At 39.5% G+C, this 22199-nt stretch overlaps 1 protein-coding gene across 2 annotated transcripts; it reads right to left on the bottom strand.

The window, feature by feature from the left end:
- Window positions 1-1681: 1681 nt before the first annotated feature.
- On the bottom strand, window positions 1682-18054 carry mboat7 (membrane bound O-acyltransferase domain containing 7). Of its 2 annotated transcripts, none has more exons than XM_028822367.2 (9): window positions 17974-18054; window positions 15158-15257; window positions 14853-14982; window positions 12431-12557; window positions 12119-12275; window positions 10479-10674; window positions 4304-4456; window positions 3974-4150; window positions 1682-3234 (listed from the first exon to the last, which is right to left on the bottom strand). In XM_028822367.2, the coding sequence occupies exons 2-9, from the start codon at window positions 15231-15233 to the stop codon at window positions 2865-2867; spliced, it is 1386 nt and encodes a 461-aa protein (XP_028678200.1). In that variant the 5' UTR covers window positions 15234-15257; window positions 17974-18054; the 3' UTR covers window positions 1682-2864. The 2 variants fall into 2 exon arrangements, with proteins under 2 accessions (XP_028678200.1, XP_028678201.1); XM_028822368.2 differs by having other exon boundaries at window positions 17992-18027.
- Between the last annotated feature and the right edge of the window lie 4145 nt (window positions 18055-22199).

Here is a 22199-nt window from a genome sequence, read left to right as displayed (position 1 = left end):
CTAGACAGTGACCCAAAACACAGTTGGAAATCTACAAAAGCATTCGTGCACAGGGAGAAGTACAATGTTCTGGAATGGCCGTCATAGTCCCCTGACTTGAATATCATCGAAAATCTATGGGATGATTTGAAGCAGAAAGATTACATCTTGCCTGAAGAAGGGGCCTGAGTTGCCTCGAAAGCTTGCATATTGTAATCTTTTTAGTTAGCCAATAAAAGGTGTCATTTTGCTTGGCTTTTCTTTACATTCACAATGGCTAACACGGTACAACACCCTAATACTACTGTCAAATAATGCAAAGAGTACGCGACACGTGTTTCGCCCTTATTTGTGCTCATCAGGCGTACACACTCCACTGCATCCCCTCGTGGGGATCGAACCATGGACGTTAGCGTCAGAGGCGCTTACATTGCGCCATGGCGTGTGGTTCATTTATGTGACAGCCTGGAGATCGGAGTAATTACATTCATAGTCTGAATCACAATCAGATCGTGATTCAGACTACGAATGACATACTGTATATACTATGTGTATATATGTATATATGTATATATATATATATATATATATATATATATATATATATATATATATATATACACACACATACACACACATACATAATATATTTATATACACATACACACTGGTGTGCAGTGTACGTCTCAGGAAATATAACATGGGGTGTCACATGACTGCCGTACTTGGTTTTAATCATGGGCCTGGCTGCTGCCTACCAACAGTCTGCATGTTACCCCATGTCTGTGTGTTTGTTCTCCAACATTCCCAGCAGATCTGGTTAAATGTTGACTCTAAACTGTGTGTAGCTGGGTTACTGTTCAATTGATAGTAAAACTTAGACTTCAGTACCGATATCAGCTTTCGCACCTCAGTACTGATACCAAAACAATACTGAAGCAAATAACAGATAACTTTGTATTTTCAATAAAATAAAGTGCAATATTAATGTTTTTCCCCCAAAAAAGTACCAAACACCGGCTGTAGTAACAGAAAGCGCACTGCTCGGCAGCTGTGCTGCTACATCCAGCTCAGTCATTACAATACTATCTGAAATTTCTAAACATAAGAAAATTTCAAAGAAATTAGTAAAACAGAGTTGAATGATCTTTCCTGACACCTTAAATTTAAATCTGGTGCAAAACACCCTTCAGGATATCCTTGAGGGCTAATCGATATTATTAGTGAAGTGTGCATTATTTGAACTGTAGATTAAGTCTATTTAGTTTGGCATTTTGCATCAGCCTTTACAGAACCACAATGATTAGGCCTGAACTTGTTTGTGTTTGTTCATTAAACAAGCTCAGGAAAATGTGAACTCACGCTGTGTGAAAACGCTGCACATCGAAATCTATTAATCTTAACTTGTCTCATTTTTACTGTAAATACCATTTCACACCTGTCGAGTTCTGAGCCTCTGGAAGACATTGGGATGAGCAAAGGGTAAATGCTTGGAAACCTTCGATGTGTTGCTCATTGGGTGAGACAAGCCTTGTAACACAGTTTGGAAAAGTGTGCTGTAATATCTTCAGGTTCAACTTTTTCATTTGCCTCACAATCAAAGTATTAACATCAATACTTTTTTTCCCTTACTTTGACTTGTGTTATTCAAATTGGGGACGACTAGTGTTATCAGTCATTTCTCATCTTTTTTTTGTAAGTGAACTGAAGAGTAGGCAATAAAGCTCAGATGGCACAATCTGATTTTCTGCTAGACACACAAACACAGCACCACCTAATCCGAGCTTTATACGTTTTTTATGAAGACGGAGAGATTTTGTTTTTCAATAGAGGCAGAGTAAAGCTATTTTGGTCACATTTTCATGTAGTAAGATTACCACATTTCCCATAATGCTGATATAGTACCATTTAAACATTTGGTAGTCTGGTACTTCTTTATTATCTCTACACCACACATTACCAGGTTAGGTTCAGTGGAAGGTTTGTGCCCAATGCTACACAGACAGGCTGCAGTCCCCTGTGACCCTGAATTGGATTAGGCAGACTTACAAGTGTCATGGTATGTTACATACAGCACAGATTTAAAAGAAGCTTTATCAATAACACATTTTAATAACATCAGGGACAAGGATAGTTCTGCATCAAATGGCTCAACAAAATTCCTTTATAAGGAAAGCAGCTTTACAATTATCCCAGTACACAGTCATGATGCTGTAGGATGGAACTTCTCGACATTAACTCTGTTCTGGCACCTTATTGTGTCATTTACATACTTCTAGATACTAGTAAATAAGAGTGGCATAAACAGGAGAACTTGACTGAAATCCCCTGCATAACATTATTGAGACACTCCCAAACTGATAGAGCTTTATAATAACTATAAATGAGCTGAATTTATGAGGTTAAAAACCAAAGACACTGATCAACTGGCTTCAAATCCAGCAAATATAAAAAATACTAACACACAAAATAATACACAAAATATAACCGTGTGTGCTTACAGTATATGCATTATAAAAAAGTGGCAATAAAGAGTGACCTTGAATTAGAAAAAGTAGTCTTTCATACTAGAGGAAATTGGTAACTGACATACTGCAGGAATGTTCTTTGATAACTGTCTTTAAACGTTTTACACTCTTTTTGCACATTGTGTCTCAATGCTGCCTTCCTCCATGAATGCAGCTCTGAGGTGTGAATCAGACGCCATATAAAAACCATAGCAGTGTTCCAGCTGAATATTTTTTGAGAGAAGAAAAAAAAACAAAAAACGGTTGCACTGGCAGACAATCTGACAAAATGTAAACAGTTTAACAGTGATACGAAGGGTACTCTGGGTGCCCATCTTTCTTGGGAATTCAGTCTCAGCTGTATATTTATCAGCCACCTTATCTCGCATCACCTTTCGCTTGTTTCTCTTTCTGGCCTCCTCTCTCTGCACTGCCACCCAAAACTTTACCCACCCCAATGCATAACAGTGCCACCACATGAATGGTAAAATACACAGAACCCCAATAATATACGGTGTCGGACCCACTCAGCAGGACAAAGCCCATGCACATGTAGTCATAGGCTCTCATTTTTAGGAACCAGTGGACCCAGTCAAACCAGTATTGGCCCTTATCTGTTAGTCGTGTCCGAAGTCCCTTCTCCATTGAGGTTTCAGCAGCAATGCACAGTGGGATGGTCAGGAAGGACAAATAGTATCCAGCATGCAGGCCATGCCAGTAGGCGCTGACAAACATAGTCCAAGCCGCTCTGAACACACAAACAGAAACAGAAAGAAAGAAAAAAAATATTAGGTGAGCAGAGAAAAGGAGGCAACGGGATTCTCAAACCTGTTTAGTACAACACTGGGTTAAGGGGTTTTCACCAAATATATTCTACATATTTAAGATAATGGTAAAAGTTGTACATATAATTAAAAACAAAATTCATTTAAATAATTCAGTACATCATTATTCAAAATTAGATTAGCAAGTTGTGCCTTTCTAGAGCTGATGGATGCCACACTGATTTCAGGTAAGTGGTTATTAAAAGACACGGGTACAAGTAGTGAGGTGATGGATATAGTAAATTGAAATGAAACAATAAAATATTTACGGAATTCTGCATGACTTACTCAGTATGAACAAAGAACTGCAAAGATGTCATTACACAAGTTATTATGTAACTTCAGGGAGTCTGATAAATATTCTTTATTCACATTCAATCCACCTCATGCATTTTGTCACCTTCCACACCACACCTTCCAAACATGTAAAACATTAGCAGTGAATAATTGCTTTAGCAAACAACCCACACAAAGTCGTAGCTGAATCATACCTGTTTGAACGGTGTAGATACATCCCAACATGAAAGTGGAAAGTCTCCACAGGGTAAAATTAAACTTGCTCGATAACTTAGAATTAGCAATTAAATTAATTAAATTAATTAGAATTAGAATTAGCTCATCAAAACAAAACTACTGTGGAGTTGCAGGCATCCAACTACTTACCGAAATACATAACTCCTGAATGGAGCTTTCTGGTAAATGTACTGGTGTAGCCACCACTGCACTGTCATGTTCCAATACCGCATGCCATGTCGCACCTTCACACAGAAGTCAGTGTTGTAGCAGTCTATGTTACGGATTGTCTCAAAATTGTACTGAACTGGGGTTTCACTGTAAGTGCTAAGGAAAAGTTATCAAAAAGAAAAGAACTGTTGGCAGAAAATAAACAGAAAAGTTTTTAGAAAAGTATAACTCTTCAAAAACCATACTATTATTATGACCGCCCGCCCCACCCATGAGACTTTTCTTGTTACAGCATTAGATGAGATTTACTTGTACTCCACAGAAGGTCCACCTCCTGGTTTGCATTGTGCCTCCTCTGGGTAGGCCCCAAGTCCAGCAGATATGCACCCTGCCTCAGCAGCATTCCAAGCTGCGTAGAAGCGCATACGGAAGACAAAGAAAATAGGCACCATGTAGAAGATCCTGTATAGGAGACAATAAACAGAATATTTATAAATACAGATGTACATCAGGTCAGTCAAAGGGAAAAAAAAAATCTAGATAAACAGTATATTTTACTACTAAATCTAAATGCAATACATATTAAAATAAGTGATGAAGGTGTGGTGTGGGTCTGTTTTAATCAAGGGTGTTATACTTGAAATATTTATTTCAACAGAAATTACACAGGGCAATCAGCATGGGATGAAATAACAGAACAGAGAATATCAAGCATCATAATTGAAAAGGACAGGAAGACACAGAAAATGGAGTTTTTAACATGACTAACAATTATACAGGTACATCACAAATTGAGTGTATTATAGTCATAAAGGGAATTGATATAATTCCATTTTTATTACACAAGGGAAAAATCAAAGACCCTATTTGAAGAGAGGAGTAAAACTATACATGTTTTAAGTTGTACACAGTGTTCACGAAGATCAAAGAGTTTTAAAATCCATTATATTGTTAGAACTCCTCCTGCAAGGTCAATGCTTTCACAGAAAAATACCCACACACATACCACCACAATTTACAGTAGCACCCAATATAAAAGCCATAAAGAGATGTGATGCAGATGCAGAGATTGTGTGGAGAAAAATTTAACAACAGGCATATTAATTAACCTCCATAGTGTTCTGTTTACCACCAAAAAACAAGCCAAAAGTGCCGATTGTTTATCCAACAATAAAAGATGTCTGTCTAAATGCCACAATAACTACAGACCAGTGGTACTTACGTTTCACATCATGAAGAGCTTTGAGGGGCTGGTCCTGGACTATGCGAGTCCTCTTGTGGTAGACCACCTGGACCTACTGCGGTCTGATTGACGGGCAAAGACTGAAGTGGAGGAGGTAATTATCTGTCTGCCCAACAAGGCTTATTCTCACCTGGACAAAGCTGGCAGCCCTGTGGGGATTATGTGGGGACAAATAAAGTTCTATCTAGCTATATCAACATAATCACTGTAGGAAAAGTATGCCTAGTGTCCACCGCTGTACTGATTTAGATTTAGTACATGTGCTTTGTGCGATATATTTTCAAACAGTGTCCAACACACATAGGCACTATTCGAGCAGATGTTGAATGATTAATAATAATAATAATAATTCATTACATTTATATAGCACTTTTCTCAGTACTCAAAGCGCTATCCACACAGGGAGGAACCGGGAAGCGAACCCACAATCTTCCACAGTCTCCTTACTGCAAAGCAGCAGCATTATATTGTACAAATGCTGCTGTTGCTTGCACAGAGTAGAATGTCAGTGCTTAACCTGCACAATCAATTCTGCTCATTGTGTTATTATAGATTACTACAGCACCAGGATTAATGACTTGCACATTTCCTTCGACATAAAAATTGACAGTTGGTGTATTATAAACAGTGCTTAGGAGGCAGACATCTTTTGTGTTGTTTCACTTGATTAAAGTCATTTTGTCTTTTTGCCACAAAGCTACTGCACCAGGGTACAACTTGAAGAGTTCACGTTCACCAGAGTCACTATGGATATCAAGGTGGTTTGGTCTCACAATGTCACATATGTCCATTTTCCTTTCAAGTAAAATCTCGAGCAGTTCAGGTTAGGTGTAGAAACTGTCCATTATTATGCAGTAACCTTGGTTAAGCAAAGGGTCCACAAGTGACAGCGCAGATGATGTAGCAATGCCATATTGACTATACTTGTCAACACAATTGGTCCACTCTACAGGGGTAAAGTATCAAGTTCCAGATGTACCTACAACTTGCTTTGCACAGCACATTGATACCAAATCAGGTGGGAAGACTGTGAAAATGTTTAACTTTGCAATGCTGCCGTAAAATTTAATGTTCTTTTACTTCTAAAACACTTAACATGCTTTTTTATTGGTAAACATAATGACTTATTACTTTGCAGTTTGAAGATGTTCTTACTTGAAAAACAAGCAATGAAAATCACTGAATTACATTACATCTTCATTTAGTGGTGTATTATGAAGTGTCTACTATTGAAGCAGGAAGTGCAGTGTAGGTGCCAGGGAGGAAGGACAGTAACCCTGGCCAGGATAAAGGATGGATTCATACTTGGCCAGGGGGCCAGAATGGATGGACTAGGTGAACTGACTTACTGGGAGTCATTCATTCCCCGACATGACAGATACCAGTGTTCTTCAAGGCTGGACCAGATTTGGACACCCGCAGGGTGGCAGAGGATCTGAAGTCTATGAATACAGCCCTGTCAGGGTCTGTGGAGAACACCAGTGGGTGCTGGCGCGGGAGGACTACTCTGCTTTCCACATGACCCAGAAATGCTCTGGACAACCTGGGCATGACACCAGAAGCAGTTCCTGGGTGGAATTTAAAAGAGAGACACTCTTGGAGGTGGAAGTAGAGAATTACGGATTTGTGTATTTTGCTAGTGTTCTTATGAAGAAGATGTCTGTGATAAATAAAATCCTTTATCTGAACCTGGAATTGTGTTAGCCATTACTGCATATGTGGTTTGGGGCACAGTGGTACCACCTTGTGGTTACAGCAGCTAATTTCTTTTCATTTTCTAATGGTGTTTACAGCACCTCCAACAGCTGTGCAGAATATTTATTTATATAGCACATTTTCATACAAATAATGTAGCTCAAAGAATATTGATGCTATTTTAAGAAATCACACAGGTACTGTGATTTGTTTGATTTCAGCCTATTTAATCTGACAATACTTCTCCCTCTACAATTTCCAAATAATTCAGTACCTCCTAAGTAGCCCCTTTTACTGCTGAGAGGTTATGTGCTTTCTCACATGTAAAGACCTCAAACAAAATGAGAGTTTAGAGCATCTGTCTGTTTTTTTTTTTGTTTTTTTTTTTAAATTCTCCTATACTATTCCTGATGCACTTCACCTCCTCCTTGACTGTTCTTTTACTCCTAAAATACTGAAAGAATCTCTTTGGATCATCTTTCTCTTTATCTGCCTTATTGCTGTCTAACTTCTTTTTAATCTCCCTAATATATTTCTTAATGGTTGCCATCATGCTCTTCTATGTCCTACGATTCACATTGGAGTTATTAGTCTTATACATATTTTTTTCCTTTGCAGATTCTATTTCATCTCTTTATTAACCCATTGTGGAGGTGTTTTTTTTATTATTTACCATTAATTCAAAATTTTGTTATGTTCCAGTCCTGCATTATTATGTAAAGTGTTTTTAAACTTGTCCCACTGCTCCTCAACTATCTCCACACTTAAAAGATTATCCCAGTCCATTCTCCTTAGACTTTGCCGGATAGGGTCACAGGGAGCCAGAGATCATCACAGCAGCACTGGATGTAATGCAAGAAGGAACCTGCTGCTTCCAGTAACACTAGGCATGCTTGTGGAGGTACAGGTGAAGAAAACAAACATTCACCTTGCAATGAAGGGACAATACCTGAACAAAAGTTATAGGCATACATTTAATTTTAATCAGATTCAAATTTAGTAAGCTTGGTATTGACATTTTAATATAGGTAGAGTGGTAGCATAGCGCAGGTACAACATTAGGATTTGCAGAGATCTGATTTGTTGTGCGCAGTCTTACTCAGATTACCCAGATATAAAAACAAACAAACAAACAAATAAATAAATAAACAAACAAACACAGATCGATGAGCCTGGGGTATGGTTTTAGGGATTGTGTGGCACGGAACTTCCCTCCTGAAGTTGCATGATTGTCAACCCAATATATAAATTCAAACAGCATCCATCTTTAACTTTTCGCTCTATGATCAGGGGCTGAATCAAATAGGATAGATAAAAAGATCATGGGTTTAGCAATAGGAGCTGGGAGAAATTGGGGCTAAATCCTCTCATGACCTTCCCATCAGTATTCCTGACTCAAAGTGCCAGGGTCAGCAAGTGAATGTCAGTTAATTGCATGCTACAGATCTGCCTAACCTACCTCTCCAAGCACAGGCCAGATGTTATCAGCAGAAGCAGGCAAGATCTTTAAAAATTGAAAATGTATCCAGAACACTTCTAAATTAACAAAAAAATGTTTAGTCTTTCTTGTGCTGTCGGGTCACCAACCCGACCCTCTGAACATTCAATGTATAAACGCCAGCAAATGTACCACTAGATAACATGGATTCAAAACATCTACAGTAAATATCTAGATTAAAACTAAACAGATACTTTTTAAAACATTCCGTTAGCGGACAGCTTGACTTTGTGATGGTTCCCTGCAAAGGACAGGTTTTATCGTCCACCACAGTTGCTTCCTGCTTACACTGCAGACCCTGGTGGAGTGAGTCAGGAATGCTAACTCTGCGCTACCACTCCACCTATGTTAAAACATCTGTACCAAACTTACTAAAGTTTAATCTGATTAAAATTAAATGTATGCCTATAACTTTTGTTCAGTTAGTATCCCTTGATTGCAAGCTACATGCTTTTTCACCTCTGCCTCCACATGCATACATGATGTTACCGGCAGCAGCAGGTTACTTCTTGCCTAACACCAAATTCTGCTGCAATAATCGCTCACTTCCTTGTGATGCTAAATTTGTCGGATTAAATTCACACCTCAGCACAGGCAGAATTAAATGTATACCTATGACTTTTGTTCACTTCTTGTCACTTGATTACGCATATACACCTTCTCAACCGGTCTACATATGGAGCATGCAGGTGCACAAGAAACCGACCACACCAGGTAACATCTTTTGCATAATAATCCAACACTTTTGTATAATATTGCAATAATTATTGCAAAACAATGCAATTCTTGTGCAAAGTAATGCAATACATTTTTTAAGTGGCAGGAATAAGGTCTCATACTAATTGTGAGTGGAATTAAGTATTTTTTCAGACTATAATAAGTTATTTATTCAGAATAGCTAAAGTTAATGAAGTGGCATGTTTAATGAAGAGCAGTTGTGGACTGTTTTACATTTTATATTTTTTTAATTAATTAACAGCATACTAAAGCATCCCTCAAACATATGTTGACCCAGGACATGATGATAATATTATGACATACAGATAACACACAATGTTATATATATATCTCTGCTCTACTGGAGTTTCTCTGGATTTTTTTTGACAAGACTAAAATAGCTTGCGTATGTGGATTTCCCTTTCACCAAAAAACAAATCTTTTAATTCTAACATTGGGAAGAAACACTACTTTTCCCTGAACACAAATTAGACGATCTTCAAGCCTCCGACTTAAAGTTTAAATCCGAACAATATACTTGGTCTCTTTCCGCTATTTCACCGAGTAATAATTTCCGTTTGTTTGTGCTATTGTGATCTTTACTATCATTTTTTGAGACTTTCGAATTTTAGTACTTTCATGATCTCTAATCTGCTCTGCATGTGTATCGCAGCAACATTTTTTAATTCTTTACGACGTTCTACTTTGTCATCTACTCTTTGTCTTTTATTTCCGGCTCCGGACATGGTTAAATCTCTTGGCACAAAGTCTCGTCTCACGGGACTTGAAAGTATCTCTCTGAAAAAGTCTGGTCTCGTCCCAGGATTTTTTTATTATAATAGAGAGATGGATTTGAACGACAGCATGTTGCATGTTGGTTGGACATGAAAGAAAGAATATCTGTACTCTGTCCATATGAAAAGACTACTACTACTCCAGTACTCTTACGCTTTAAACATTTGATTATCAAAACTTGTTAAACAAAGAGGCAAAAATTCATTCAAATAAAAAAGAAGTTAAAAGTTGTAAACTGTGGATTTCAACTTGAAATGTATGTTAAAACTAATACCAAATACATCTTTTAATATTTACTTGACAAGAAGATTAAAAAGAAATACGGTAAAAAAAAAAAAAAAATACACTTTTAAGGGGGCTGGGAGCTCCAATGAGAATCACAAAGACAAGCATAGAGAACTTATAGTTGTTAAAAATTTCAGTTAATTCTCAAGTCACCATCTTCTAAAAATTTAGACGTATCCAATGGTTCGGTTTCTATGTAGGAAATCACCTCTTTTTGCTAAATTTTACAAAATTCCTTTTCAAACCCATACCTGTATATATAGTAATGCTGAAGAAAATCAGGACTGCGTACATAACTGAGAGGAAACACTGAAGACACAATGGTGAAGAGGACAGCGTACACAGGCACCATGCGAAGACGTATTAGGCAGTAATTCAGCCCTGGAACTGAGCCTGGATCTCGCTGCTGCAGCCAATCCCAGTATGTTTGGTAACGGAAGAATGGACCTAGAATCAAAAAAAAAAAAAAAAAAAAAAAAAACACCAAGAACAATACATAAAAGTCAGGCTGTAATTTCTTTATGAAAAGTTACTAATATAATACTATATATAATAGTAATACAAAATGATGAATGCAAATTTCTGCAACAGCCAATCTTAATACATAATTCGCCTGCCTCCTCACTCACTCACTCACTCACTCACTCACTCACTCACTCACTCACGTCCGTCCGTCGCCGAATGCGCAGTCGCCTTCTGCGCACGTCCGAAACAGAATGCGCAGTCGCCTTCTGTGCAGCTGCCCGAAAAACCTTACGAGACCGACATCCAACCCTAACATCGCGGCAGGCGGCGGATTTAGGGTCACAAAAATAGGCCGCAAACCTATATCGGGTTTGTGGTGCTTATACTTATTACTATTCCATATTGTACTGGAACATTCATCATTCAATATTATACTATAGGCCTGGAAAATTCATCAACTAACAGTACAAGCCTGTACAGTAATGAGTAAAGCGGACTACAATCATTACAAAACAACTTCTTCGTTACTTATCATTTGTTCTTCATACACTGCTGACACAAACTCATGCCCCTTTCATCTTACGTTGTCAAAACGGGCTCTTTGTCTAGTTATCTAATAATCTGAAAGCAATCCTTTACTGCTACCATTTTAATCAATTTCTTTCAGACAGTAAAAACTAGAAAATCTTTAAAATGAACTAATGATTTACCATTCTGTGCAATATAAGGACATTTTATAACCTCCATAAACTACTTTTTTTATTATTCATTTACTTATTAAACATAGATAACTGTGAAAACAGACAATGTATTACTTGAAGTGAAAAGTGATCTTAATTGAATTTTTATATCCCCCCTTGAATGCACAATTTTATGAATAAATAAATGATAGTACTGTATTTCATGTTTTGTGAGGATTATGGCTTTACCGTTATTTTTAAAAGCCATAATTTGCAATATAGTGGTTTAATTTTCCCAAAGTAAAGTCAAGTAAAATACAGTACATACAAAGAAGTGTAATTAAGCATATGAAGTCACTGCAATATTTAACCAGGAAGAAAATTAGTTTGATAAAAGACAGATTTTTATTTTTAAATATAATCAACCTGATCAGGTCGGTAATGTTGCATTTTGTTTTGTAAAAGATTTATGTTTAAACCCCCACATTTCTAATCTTACAAAAAGCAAACCCTCACCTATAGGTTAAGTACACAGTGAAAATATATAAAACATACACTGGAATTCTTTATAAAGTGATCGATTTTACAGGTTTTCTAAAGCAAAACAAGATGTGTGAATTAAGTGATGAGATGTGCTATGATGCTTTGTTTTATCATATGATTAAAGCAAAATTATGTATGCCGAAAACAAATATAAAAAATTAATGTATAGTTTATCAAATGAAAAGAATAGGACAATAACCAACCTGTCATTATACCAATATAGCAGTAGCTATAGCTCAGTACATCATAAAGTGAAGGCAGTTGCAAGATTGAGCAAACAACTCCAGATTTGCTAAAAGAACTTGATTCTTCTTTCTTGGCCAAGTGGAATGCTTGAACTTCATTGGCCAAACTGACCATCTAAAATGATCAATTAAAATAACACAAGAGTCAGTAACTCAGAATATTTTGTATGATTGCTATAATAATAAATGTATCTTTTGATAACCCTTTGAAAGCAGCAAGTCTGATTAAAGTGACATGGAAAATATACTGACCACCATCTACATTCTCACCTTCAAGGTCAAAACTAGCTGCACAGCATTGGTGATAGGTGTAGGAGAAGGAAGTCCAAACCATGCTACAAGTCTGAAAAAGAATAGGTATGAGAAGGTCCAGAAAAGAGTGAGATTGGGGGCCGACCTGTGGAAAAAAAAGATGGAATGATTAACAAAAGGTGAGCAGAAAATAAGGTTACTGCATTGTAAGTTATTTTTTGTAGCACACCACACTGCTAAGACATCAATCAACATAGCAAGGTAAAGAAATTGGTCTTGTCCATTATGCTTGATCACAATAGAGAAGACTGTAACCCCTGGTCTCTGTGTTCAATCTGTACATTTACCTCATACCTGCACATTTTTGTTTTCCCCATATCCCCAAAGACATGCACATTAGGTTAAATGACAAACCCAAACTGGTCTATGTGTAGGTGCTTGCGAGTGGACCCTGCAATGGACAAGTTTCCTATCCAGGGCTGTTTCCTGTCTTGCATCCAGTGGTACCAGCATAGTTTCTGGCCCCTGTACTCATGAGTTTGATTGCACAGGTTGAAAAGAGGACCTTCTATTTCCATAAATCCAGGATTCAAATCATCTGCACTGAAGGATCATAGTACGACAACAACAAAATCCTGTTTAACATAGGCAGAATAATGCCTCTGACGGAATAACAACTGTCCACTCATCTAAAAACACTTAAGTATAATGTAAATAACTTCACAAGAGGAATCTGTCACTATACTCTAAATCTGTGGAAACTGTGACATGTTACTATGCCCCTGCCAAGAGGAATTCACAATATTCCTAGGACTAAGGGTGATGCTAATTGCACTCCAACAACTGGACTCTTAACATTCTGCAGTTCACAGAGACTGTTTCAACGTGTTATAATTTATAGTGTAATTCTGAACATAATATAATGCTGGCCAGACACATCCCCAGCTTATCTTGTAATCAAAGTTCAAACTCCCAAGACTGTTCAAACTATCTTCAAAAGTAAATGGTATGCTATCAAATAGAACCATTCAGGGAGGCATAAAAAACTTTTTAAATACTACCTTAAACCCTACTCATTTATAAGTCAGTCACTCAGTCATTTTACAACCCGCAATATCCTAACACAGGGTCATGGGTGTCTGCTGGAGCCAATCCCAGCCAGCACAGGGCACAAGGCAGGAACAAATCCCAGGCAGGGTGCCAGCCCAACACAGGACACACACACACACCCACATACCAAGCACACACTAGGGACAATTTAGAATCACCAATGCACCTAAACTGCATGTCTTTGGACTGTGGGAGGAAACCGAAGCATCCGGAGGAAACCCACGCAGACACGGGGAGAACATGCAAACTCCATGTAGGGAGGACCCGGGAAGCGAACCCAGATCTCCATTTATGTGATAAATATTATTTGCCAAAAAACAGATATTTAAAACACTGAAAATGAATATAAAATAGGTAAACATGATATTTTCCTTGTTCTCTTTTACTGTTAAATGACTGAATATACGTTCCATGAGTCAGAAATATTTCTATATGGATATAATTCATTACATCTTTTCCTATTTTGAGAACCTCAAAGTATGCCAAGTGCAGTAACAAAGCCTTGTCATCACAAGCCAAAAAGAAACAGATATTCCTACTTGTGCAATACCCAGCAATACTGACTAAATGAAAGAAAAGAAGAAGCATGCAGAAGAACATTACATTCTCAGAATTCTCTAGGTTCTAATTTATACCAAAATGTCTGCTGCATAGCAGTTGTTGCACATCACTTCATTTACGCATAAGTGATGACACAGGTTTTATGATGTTGTTATCTCTGCCAGGTCATCTCAGTCTCATCTCCTCTTTTGTTTGTTATTTATCAAGGGAGGGCTCTTAATGTATTATGCTTTGATGGTCAACCAACATTTCCGTTCTTGTCTGGATCCAGTATAGGCGGTTTCCAGTTTCTGAAGCCTGTCTGTTAGTTTGAGATATTCTGGTAGAGTGGACATCATGCTTAATTTTTTCTTATTTAATGTCTTGATTCCAGTTTTAGTCTCTTTGTGTGTGCTTTATTTATTTATTTATTCTTATACTTTTTAGGGATTAAATGTTATAGAAAAGTAGAGCTTTAATTTTGCTGGGTCATAAGGAAAGATCCATCCTTTATTCAACCCGCTATATCCTAACTACAGGGTCACGGGGGTCTGCTGGAGCCAATCCCAGCCAACACAGGGCGCAAGGCAGGAAACAAACGCCAAGCAGGGCGCCAGCCCATCGCAGATAAGGAAAGATGAAGACAAAAAAATGAATGTGAGAAGGAGAAAATTTGATCTTAAAAATACAGCAAGAAACTAATGAAAAGAAACAGTAAAGATATGTTCATGTAAGTTTTAGCAAAAAAATAAAAATAAATAACAATATGTGAAATAATAACAACTCTCACCTCCAGCTGTAATTGATTAACACCCAGGATCCAATTACTGTAATTAGTGAATGTAGAATATGAAACCCACAGGTTGTTAAAACAACAGCCAGGCCAAGTATGAGTGAAACGGCTTGCTTCAATGGAGGACCTAATGCAAACGCAAAATAAATTTAGATCAGATAAGTGCAAACATAGACTGACATGAGATTATGATCTCCACCACACAAACATACATCATGAAGACTGGCTTCCTCTGCAGATAATTATGCAGATACCCATGGTGATATAGGAAGATGTTGCAAAACAGCAAGTGACTCACTTACTTAGATATCTGAAAATGAATCCAACTGGAATTGACAAGGCCAAGACCGATATATAAATCAGCTCGTCTGGAGTCATGGTTGTGTCCAGGGGAGGGCTGGGCTATAAGCAAAACAAGGAAGCAACAATTATTTTTTAATGCACCTTCCATTTTGATCACAATAGTAATTCAGGCAGGACTATTCACACTTTCTCAGGTAGATTAAGAGGTAACTTTTATCCGCAGCTCATAAGGTTACTGAACAAACAGTCATAATAACAAATACTGAATGTATAGGTTAGTTGTACTTTATATATTTATACAAATTTTGCATGCCATGTACACTGTTGTATTATTTGTGAATATATTACAGTCATTATACTGAGAAGACATGCAAGTAAGGATTTCATTATATTTGTAAACACAACAATAAACATGAACATGTTTCAGTTAATGTTTTATTAATTTTGGCTTATTTGGCTGATTGACAGACTAATGTAAACACATTACCCTACTAGAAATGTGCAGGTAACTTTCCTAGTGGCCATGGAACTTGTAATATAATGAATAACATAATACTATTAAGAGAAGCATGGCGGTGCAGTAGGTTTAGGTTAATTAATAACTTTGAATTGGTTTGGTGTGAGTGAGTGTGCCCTGTGGACTCTTTCCCTTGGCAGAGTTGGTTTTGCTGGTGTAAATGTTGGTTTCCTTCAAGCCTGCACTGCATAAACAGCTGTCAAAATGAATGGCAATTGGATTGTACTTCTGCATTAAGTAGTAATAAATTAACTGGTAAAAAAATTGACAGTACTTCAACCTGAAAAGAGAAAAATGCAATAGTCTTAAGTGTAACTGAAGAAGCCATGCATAATACTTTATTATTTAATACTGATGCTCTGTGTAAGAAAGGACAGAGCCGACTATACTTCCTTAGAAGGCTGGCGTCCTTCAACATCTGCAATAAGATGCTGCAGATGTTCTACCAGAAGGTTGTGGCGAGCGCCCTCTTCTACGCGGTGGTGTGCTGGGGAGGCAGCATTAAGAAGAGAGACGCCTCACGCCTGGACCAACTGGTGAAGAAGGCAGGCTCTATTGTAGGCATGGAGCTGGACAGTTTGACATCCATGGCAGAGCGACGGGCGCTGAGCAGGCTCCTGTCAATCATGGAGAATCCACTGCATTCACTAAACAGGATCATCTCCAGACAGAGGAGCAGCTTCAGAGACAGACTGCTGTCACCGTCCTGTTCCACTGACAGACTGAGGAGATCGTTCCTCCCCCACACTATGTGACTCTTCAATTCCACCCGGGGGGGGGGGGGGGTAAACGTTAAAATTATACAAACATTAAAATTATACAAAATTATTTTCTGTCTGTAATACCTGCATTGTTATCACTCTTTAATATTGTTCTTTATCAGTATGCTGCTGCTGGAGTATGTGAATTTCCCCTTGGGATTAATAAAGTATCTATCTAATATCGCAGAGTTAAATGTACTCTAAATGTAAAGGCTGAACAGAAAATTCTTACCAGATGTAAGCTGCGATTGGTTAGGCCAAATTGATAATTTGGACGATTATTATTTTTATTCCAGTGTATGAAGTTACTCATATCATATGGTGATCTGTTGTTATTTCCAACAGAATTAGCAATTATGATAACTGCACACAAACAGCAGAAAGAGAATCACAGACTTAAACAGAAACTTCAGACCTCCAGATCTCAGTGAACAAATCATATCACCAAACAATAATCTTTTGAAAAACACTGTAGCCTTGCACTAATGAGGCTTACGGACTCTCTTCCCTATCTCTTCCTGGTTTGTATGCATCTGAAATCAACAGGCCACCTGCCTTACCACTGGTAGGACACTACATATATGCATCAATATACAAAAGCATCACTTTTAAGGGCTGGCTTACCTTTCCAGTTGTGCCTTAGCAGTTGTGGGTACAGATTACATATATGTCCACACTAACATAACGTCAGTTTAGGGGTGTCAGTCAGTCCAAGAGTATGTTTTAGTATTGCAGCAGAAACCCCACATTAACGAGGTGAGACCACGCAAAGTAAGCACAGAAAGCTGGGTCCATGGTTCAAATTATGTCAGGAAATAGCACAGCCTTATAGCGGACTTTACATTACACTTTATGTTCTTTCAGTTTGCCTTTTGCTGTAAAGTCTGATTAATGTTCAACTGGTTTCTTTAACAATAAATTGTGTTACACATCACCGAGGAAAATACGCGACTTGCATTAGGAATCACATAACAAATCACAACCTGCCATAGTGGGCTGTTTTCTGTGATAGTTCATTTTGGACCAAAGAAACATTGGCATTCCGCCCAGCCTGTAGGATCAATTAGCAAGGCACCCTTCTATCTGGTCACTATTAATATCAACCACTGGGCTGACCGCAAGACAAATCCATATTCCCAATCCCAAGATCCATAAACTACTTCAAGTAGCCAGCACTGATCGACGTTTAACCTATTTTGAGAACCTGGGTTCCTCCCTTCACGCTGTACCCAAATACATCAGCTTTGAATGGTATGAACACAAAGCAGCTGCTTCACATAACATACACAGCCGCCGTGTTCATATTCGATTAATGCAAAATGAGGCAGCTGCGATTCCTACCGTGCGGAAATTCCTATTTCACAACACACGTCTCAATCCGAAGCATTTTTAACTCTTTTACAAAAACAAAAATGAAGGAATGACACAGTGCTATCACAAAAACTACTTTCACAATTCTCCCACTCTACTCGACCGTGTTTCTGAAACGGACAATTTTTGACTAAAGACGAAAAGTAGCAATGAAAAATATACATACCCTGCCACTCACACCTACCCCTTTTCAAATTTTCAACCTTCGAACCACTACTTCCCACGCAAAGTGTTGCACCCGGAAAACTATCAGCGGAGCACTTAATACTTGTTATTGGCTAGATGTTGACAGATAACACCGCCTCACTACCCAGCTCCGATTCTCATTGGATCAATGAATGCCACTTATCTTTAAAGTAATTCATAACACGCCCCCAACAAGCTAGCTCAAGTTACCGTGTCGAGCTTTTCATTGAACTTGCTACTTCGTGAACCCGTAACATAAGAAACATTAATATATTTTGTACGTTTCTGCGCTGTAGTCTGTACTAATTCTCTATGAGAATATTATTCTTGAAAATTCTTTTTTCTTTTTCTGTTCAGGAACCAGCTGTTTATCCTAAGAATGAGAGCAATGCAAACATCCACTCTGCTAACAGCTCATCTAAGAAGAAAAATATGTATTCTAATTAAAGGCACGTTATAAAGATTGACAAATGGATAAAATTAGTAGTTACCAGGATTTTTCAGTTGCGTAAAATGACTGACTGACTGTTAGCCAACAACAATGCGGTCACATGAAGAAGTGAATTAAAAAATACTACAGGGCTGGAATGGAAATGAAACCTGTAAGCAAATCAATCAATCAGTCAGTACAGTATTTTAAAATATATTCCTAGCCAGCATAATGCCCTGAAGATAGGAGGGTCTGGATTAGATTGATCATTATTGTCACATATACCGCATGGTGTAATGCTTGTTCCACAGTTGCGATGAGGAATACAGGGCAGTATGTACAGACAATAAAACAACAAGGTGATATGTAGGTAAGTACAGTAGGACTAGCAGAAAAATGTTCTGAAAGATAGATCTGTTTTGTTCCCAGGGGGAAACTTAACTTTTTACAGAATCTTTTCAAATAAGTAAATACATGCATACATATATAAATAAAAACACACTCTGGTCTGAACACACACCCTACTGACTAAAAAGAAAGAAAATGTGTTAAGACAGAAAACATCTGATTTGGCAGTCCCAGTCATAGTGGAGCATTATGCAAAAAGAAACTGTAGAGTCATATAGATTACACTGTTTAACAGTACTTAAAAAGGTGCAGATGGCATAACATACAGTAGAATTTCACATACCTGTATACAATACAATTAATTTTTGTATAGCCCAAAATCACACAAGAAGTGCCACAATGGGCTTTAACGGGCCCTGCCTTTTGACAGCCCCCAAACCTTGACTCTCTATGAAGACAAGGAAAAACATATAGCAAGCCAGCAGGTGTGTACAGTATAGGACAGGTAAGTTTAGGTTACCAAGAGTTCAGTGACCTTATAGCCTAGAGGAGGAAGATGTCCGTGAAGCAGATGGAGCAAGTGATGAGGCTCCAGTAGAGTTTACCAGGTGACAGAAGTGAAAACAGGGGATGAGCTGCATGGCTGGCATCAGAAATGATGGATTCATCTCTCCTCAGACCTTGTGTGGAATAGATGGCATGAAGGTGTGGAAGGTCAGCCCCAATCATATTAGAGCCAGTATGGGCAGTCTTTGGAAGAACCTGCTGTCCTGGCAAGACAAGTTACCAAACCACATCATGATGCATCTGATCATCATCATTGCTGATGAGACCAATCTATGGTGGTGTCATCCACAAACTTGATGATGCTTTTCCTCATGCTTTTCTATTTATTCATAGGTGATTAAACAGCATAGCAGTGCGCTAAGGCAGCAGCCTTGTGGAACGCCAATGTTGGTGAGCAGTATAAAGAAGTACCTGTTGCCAATTCTCACTGACTGGGGCCTATTTGTCAGGAAGACAAATGTCCAACCACAGACGGAGCAGCTCAGACCAAGGTCTCTGAGTTCCAGCACCAGGATTGTGGGCACAATGGTATTAAAAACAAAGCTATAGTCAATGAACAGCAACCTGACATAAATGTTTTTCCATGGATAGCCGATTCAAGAAAGTGGTAGGAAACTCCCTGGGCACTGGATAAATGGAGCTTCGAAGAAGATAAAGTGCATTATGGAGAGAGACACCACATGTGACTCTGGAAGTCAATCAGGAACATTGGAAGAGTGGATACGTCTACAGAAACAGCACAAAGGAATAACTCTGGCAAGTTTCAGTAATTGTTATTTTAGGAGTTGTTTCCCACAGCCATAACAGCCAAATAGTTCATTGTTAAATAAATGCCTCTGCTTTTGGGTTTAACTCTCATTTGGTATGTGTCTTAGTATTTTCATCTCAGTGCTTGTTACAATACTAAGAAGTAGGCGCACACTGCAAAATGTGTTGCTTGTACAGTCACATTCTGTGTAATTAGTATTTAAGTTATGTGTAACAAAGTGCAATGTGTCATAATTGAAACATAAAAATGCAATCCTTTGTGTCAGTTGTTATATTAAGGACAAATTTATGTTTCACACAGTACATTATGAACTCTTAATGTATGCATGACTATGAATGTAGCTTATTTATATTCTTTTAAGTTCAAGATATTGATTTTTTATGATATGCTGGTACATACAAATATCTTCAACGGACCTCAGGGCCGGTTCATGCTCTTCTGCTATTCTAGGCAAAATGCAATCATGTTGCTGCTGCTTTTAAATTAGCAACATCACAGCTAACAGGCCCCTCCTTTAACCGTCACCTTATCGTGGTGGAGGGGTTTGCGTGTCCCAATGATCCTAGGAACTCTGTTGTCCGGGGCTTTATGCCCCTGGTAGGGCCACCCAAGGCAAACTGGTCCTAGGTGAGGGATGAGACAAAGAGCGGTTAAACAAACCTCCTATGAAGAAAAACAATTTTGGACGGCGTTTTCCCTTGCCCGGACGCGGGTCACCGGGGCCCCACTCTGGAGCCAGGCCTGGAGGTGGGGCTCGATGGCGAGCGCCTGGTGGCCGGGCCTGCACCCATGGGGCTCGGCCGGGCACAGCCCGAAGAGGCAACGTGGGTCCCCCTTCCCATGGGCTCACCACCTATGGGAGGGGCCAAGGAGGTCGGGTGCAGTGTGAGTTGGGTGGTGGCCGAAGGCGGGGACCTTGGCGGTCCGATCCTCGGCTACAGAAACTGGCTCTTGGGACGTGGAATGTCACCTCTCTGAAGGGGAAGGAGCCTGAGCTAGTGCGCGAAGTTGAGAGGTTCCGGCTAGATATAGTCGGACTCACCTCGACGCACAGCTTGGACTCTGGAACCAATCTCCTTGAGAGGGGCTGGACTCTCTACCACTCTGGAGTTGCCCCCGGTGAGAGGCGCCGAGCAGGTGTGGGTATACTTATTGCCCCCCAACTTGGAGCCTGTACATTGGGGTTTACCCCGGTGGACGAGAGGGTAGCCTCCCTTCGCCTTCGGGTGGGGGGACGGGTCCTAACTGTTGTTTGTGCGTATGCACCGAACAGCAGTTCGGAGTACCCACCCTTTTTGGAGTCCCTGGAGGGGGTGCTAGAGGGCATACCTTCTGGGGACTCCGTCGTTCTGCTGGGAGACTTCAATGCTCACGTGGGCAATGACAGTGAGACCTGGAAGGGTGTGATTGGGAGGAATGGCCCCCCTGATCTGAACCCGAGCGGTGTTTTGTTATTGGACTTCTGTGCTCGTCACGGATTGTCCATAACGAACACCATGTTCAAGCATAGGGGTGTTCATATGTGCACTTGGCACCAGGACACCCTAGGCCTCAGTTCGATGATCGACTTTGTGGTCGTGTCGTCGGACTTGTGGCCACATGTCTTGGACACTCGGGTGAAGAGAGGGGTGGAGCTGTCAACTGATCACCACCTGGTGGTGAGTTGGCTTCGATGGTGGGGGAGGATGCCGGTCAGGCGTGGTAGGCCCAAACGTGTTGTGAGGGTCTGCTGGGAACGTCTGGCAGAGCCCCCTGTCAGAAGTAGCTTCAACTCCCACCTCCGGCAGAACTTCGACCACATCCCGAGGGAGGTGGGGGACATTGAGTCCGAATGGGCCATGTTCCGTGCCTCTATTGTTGAGGCAGCTGACCGGAGCTGTGGCCGTAAGGTGGTCGGTGCCTGTCGTGGCGGCAATCCCCGAACCCGCTGGTGGACACCGGCGGTGAAGGATGCCGTCAAGCTGAAGAAGGAGTCCTACAGGACCCTTTTGTCCTGTGGGACCCCGGAGGCAGCTGATAGGTACAGGCAGGCCAAGCGGAATGCGGCTTTGGTGGTTGCTGAGGCAAAAACTCGGGCGTGGGAGGAGTTTGG

This window comes from Erpetoichthys calabaricus, chromosome 16 (assembly GCF_900747795.2).
Source record: "Erpetoichthys calabaricus chromosome 16, fErpCal1.3, whole genome shotgun sequence".
NCBI classification, from domain to species: Eukaryota; Metazoa; Chordata; class Cladistia; order Polypteriformes; family Polypteridae; genus Erpetoichthys; species Erpetoichthys calabaricus.
The sequence above is the reverse complement of the archived record's forward strand: the minus strand, read 5'-3'. Positions and strand labels throughout refer to the sequence as shown.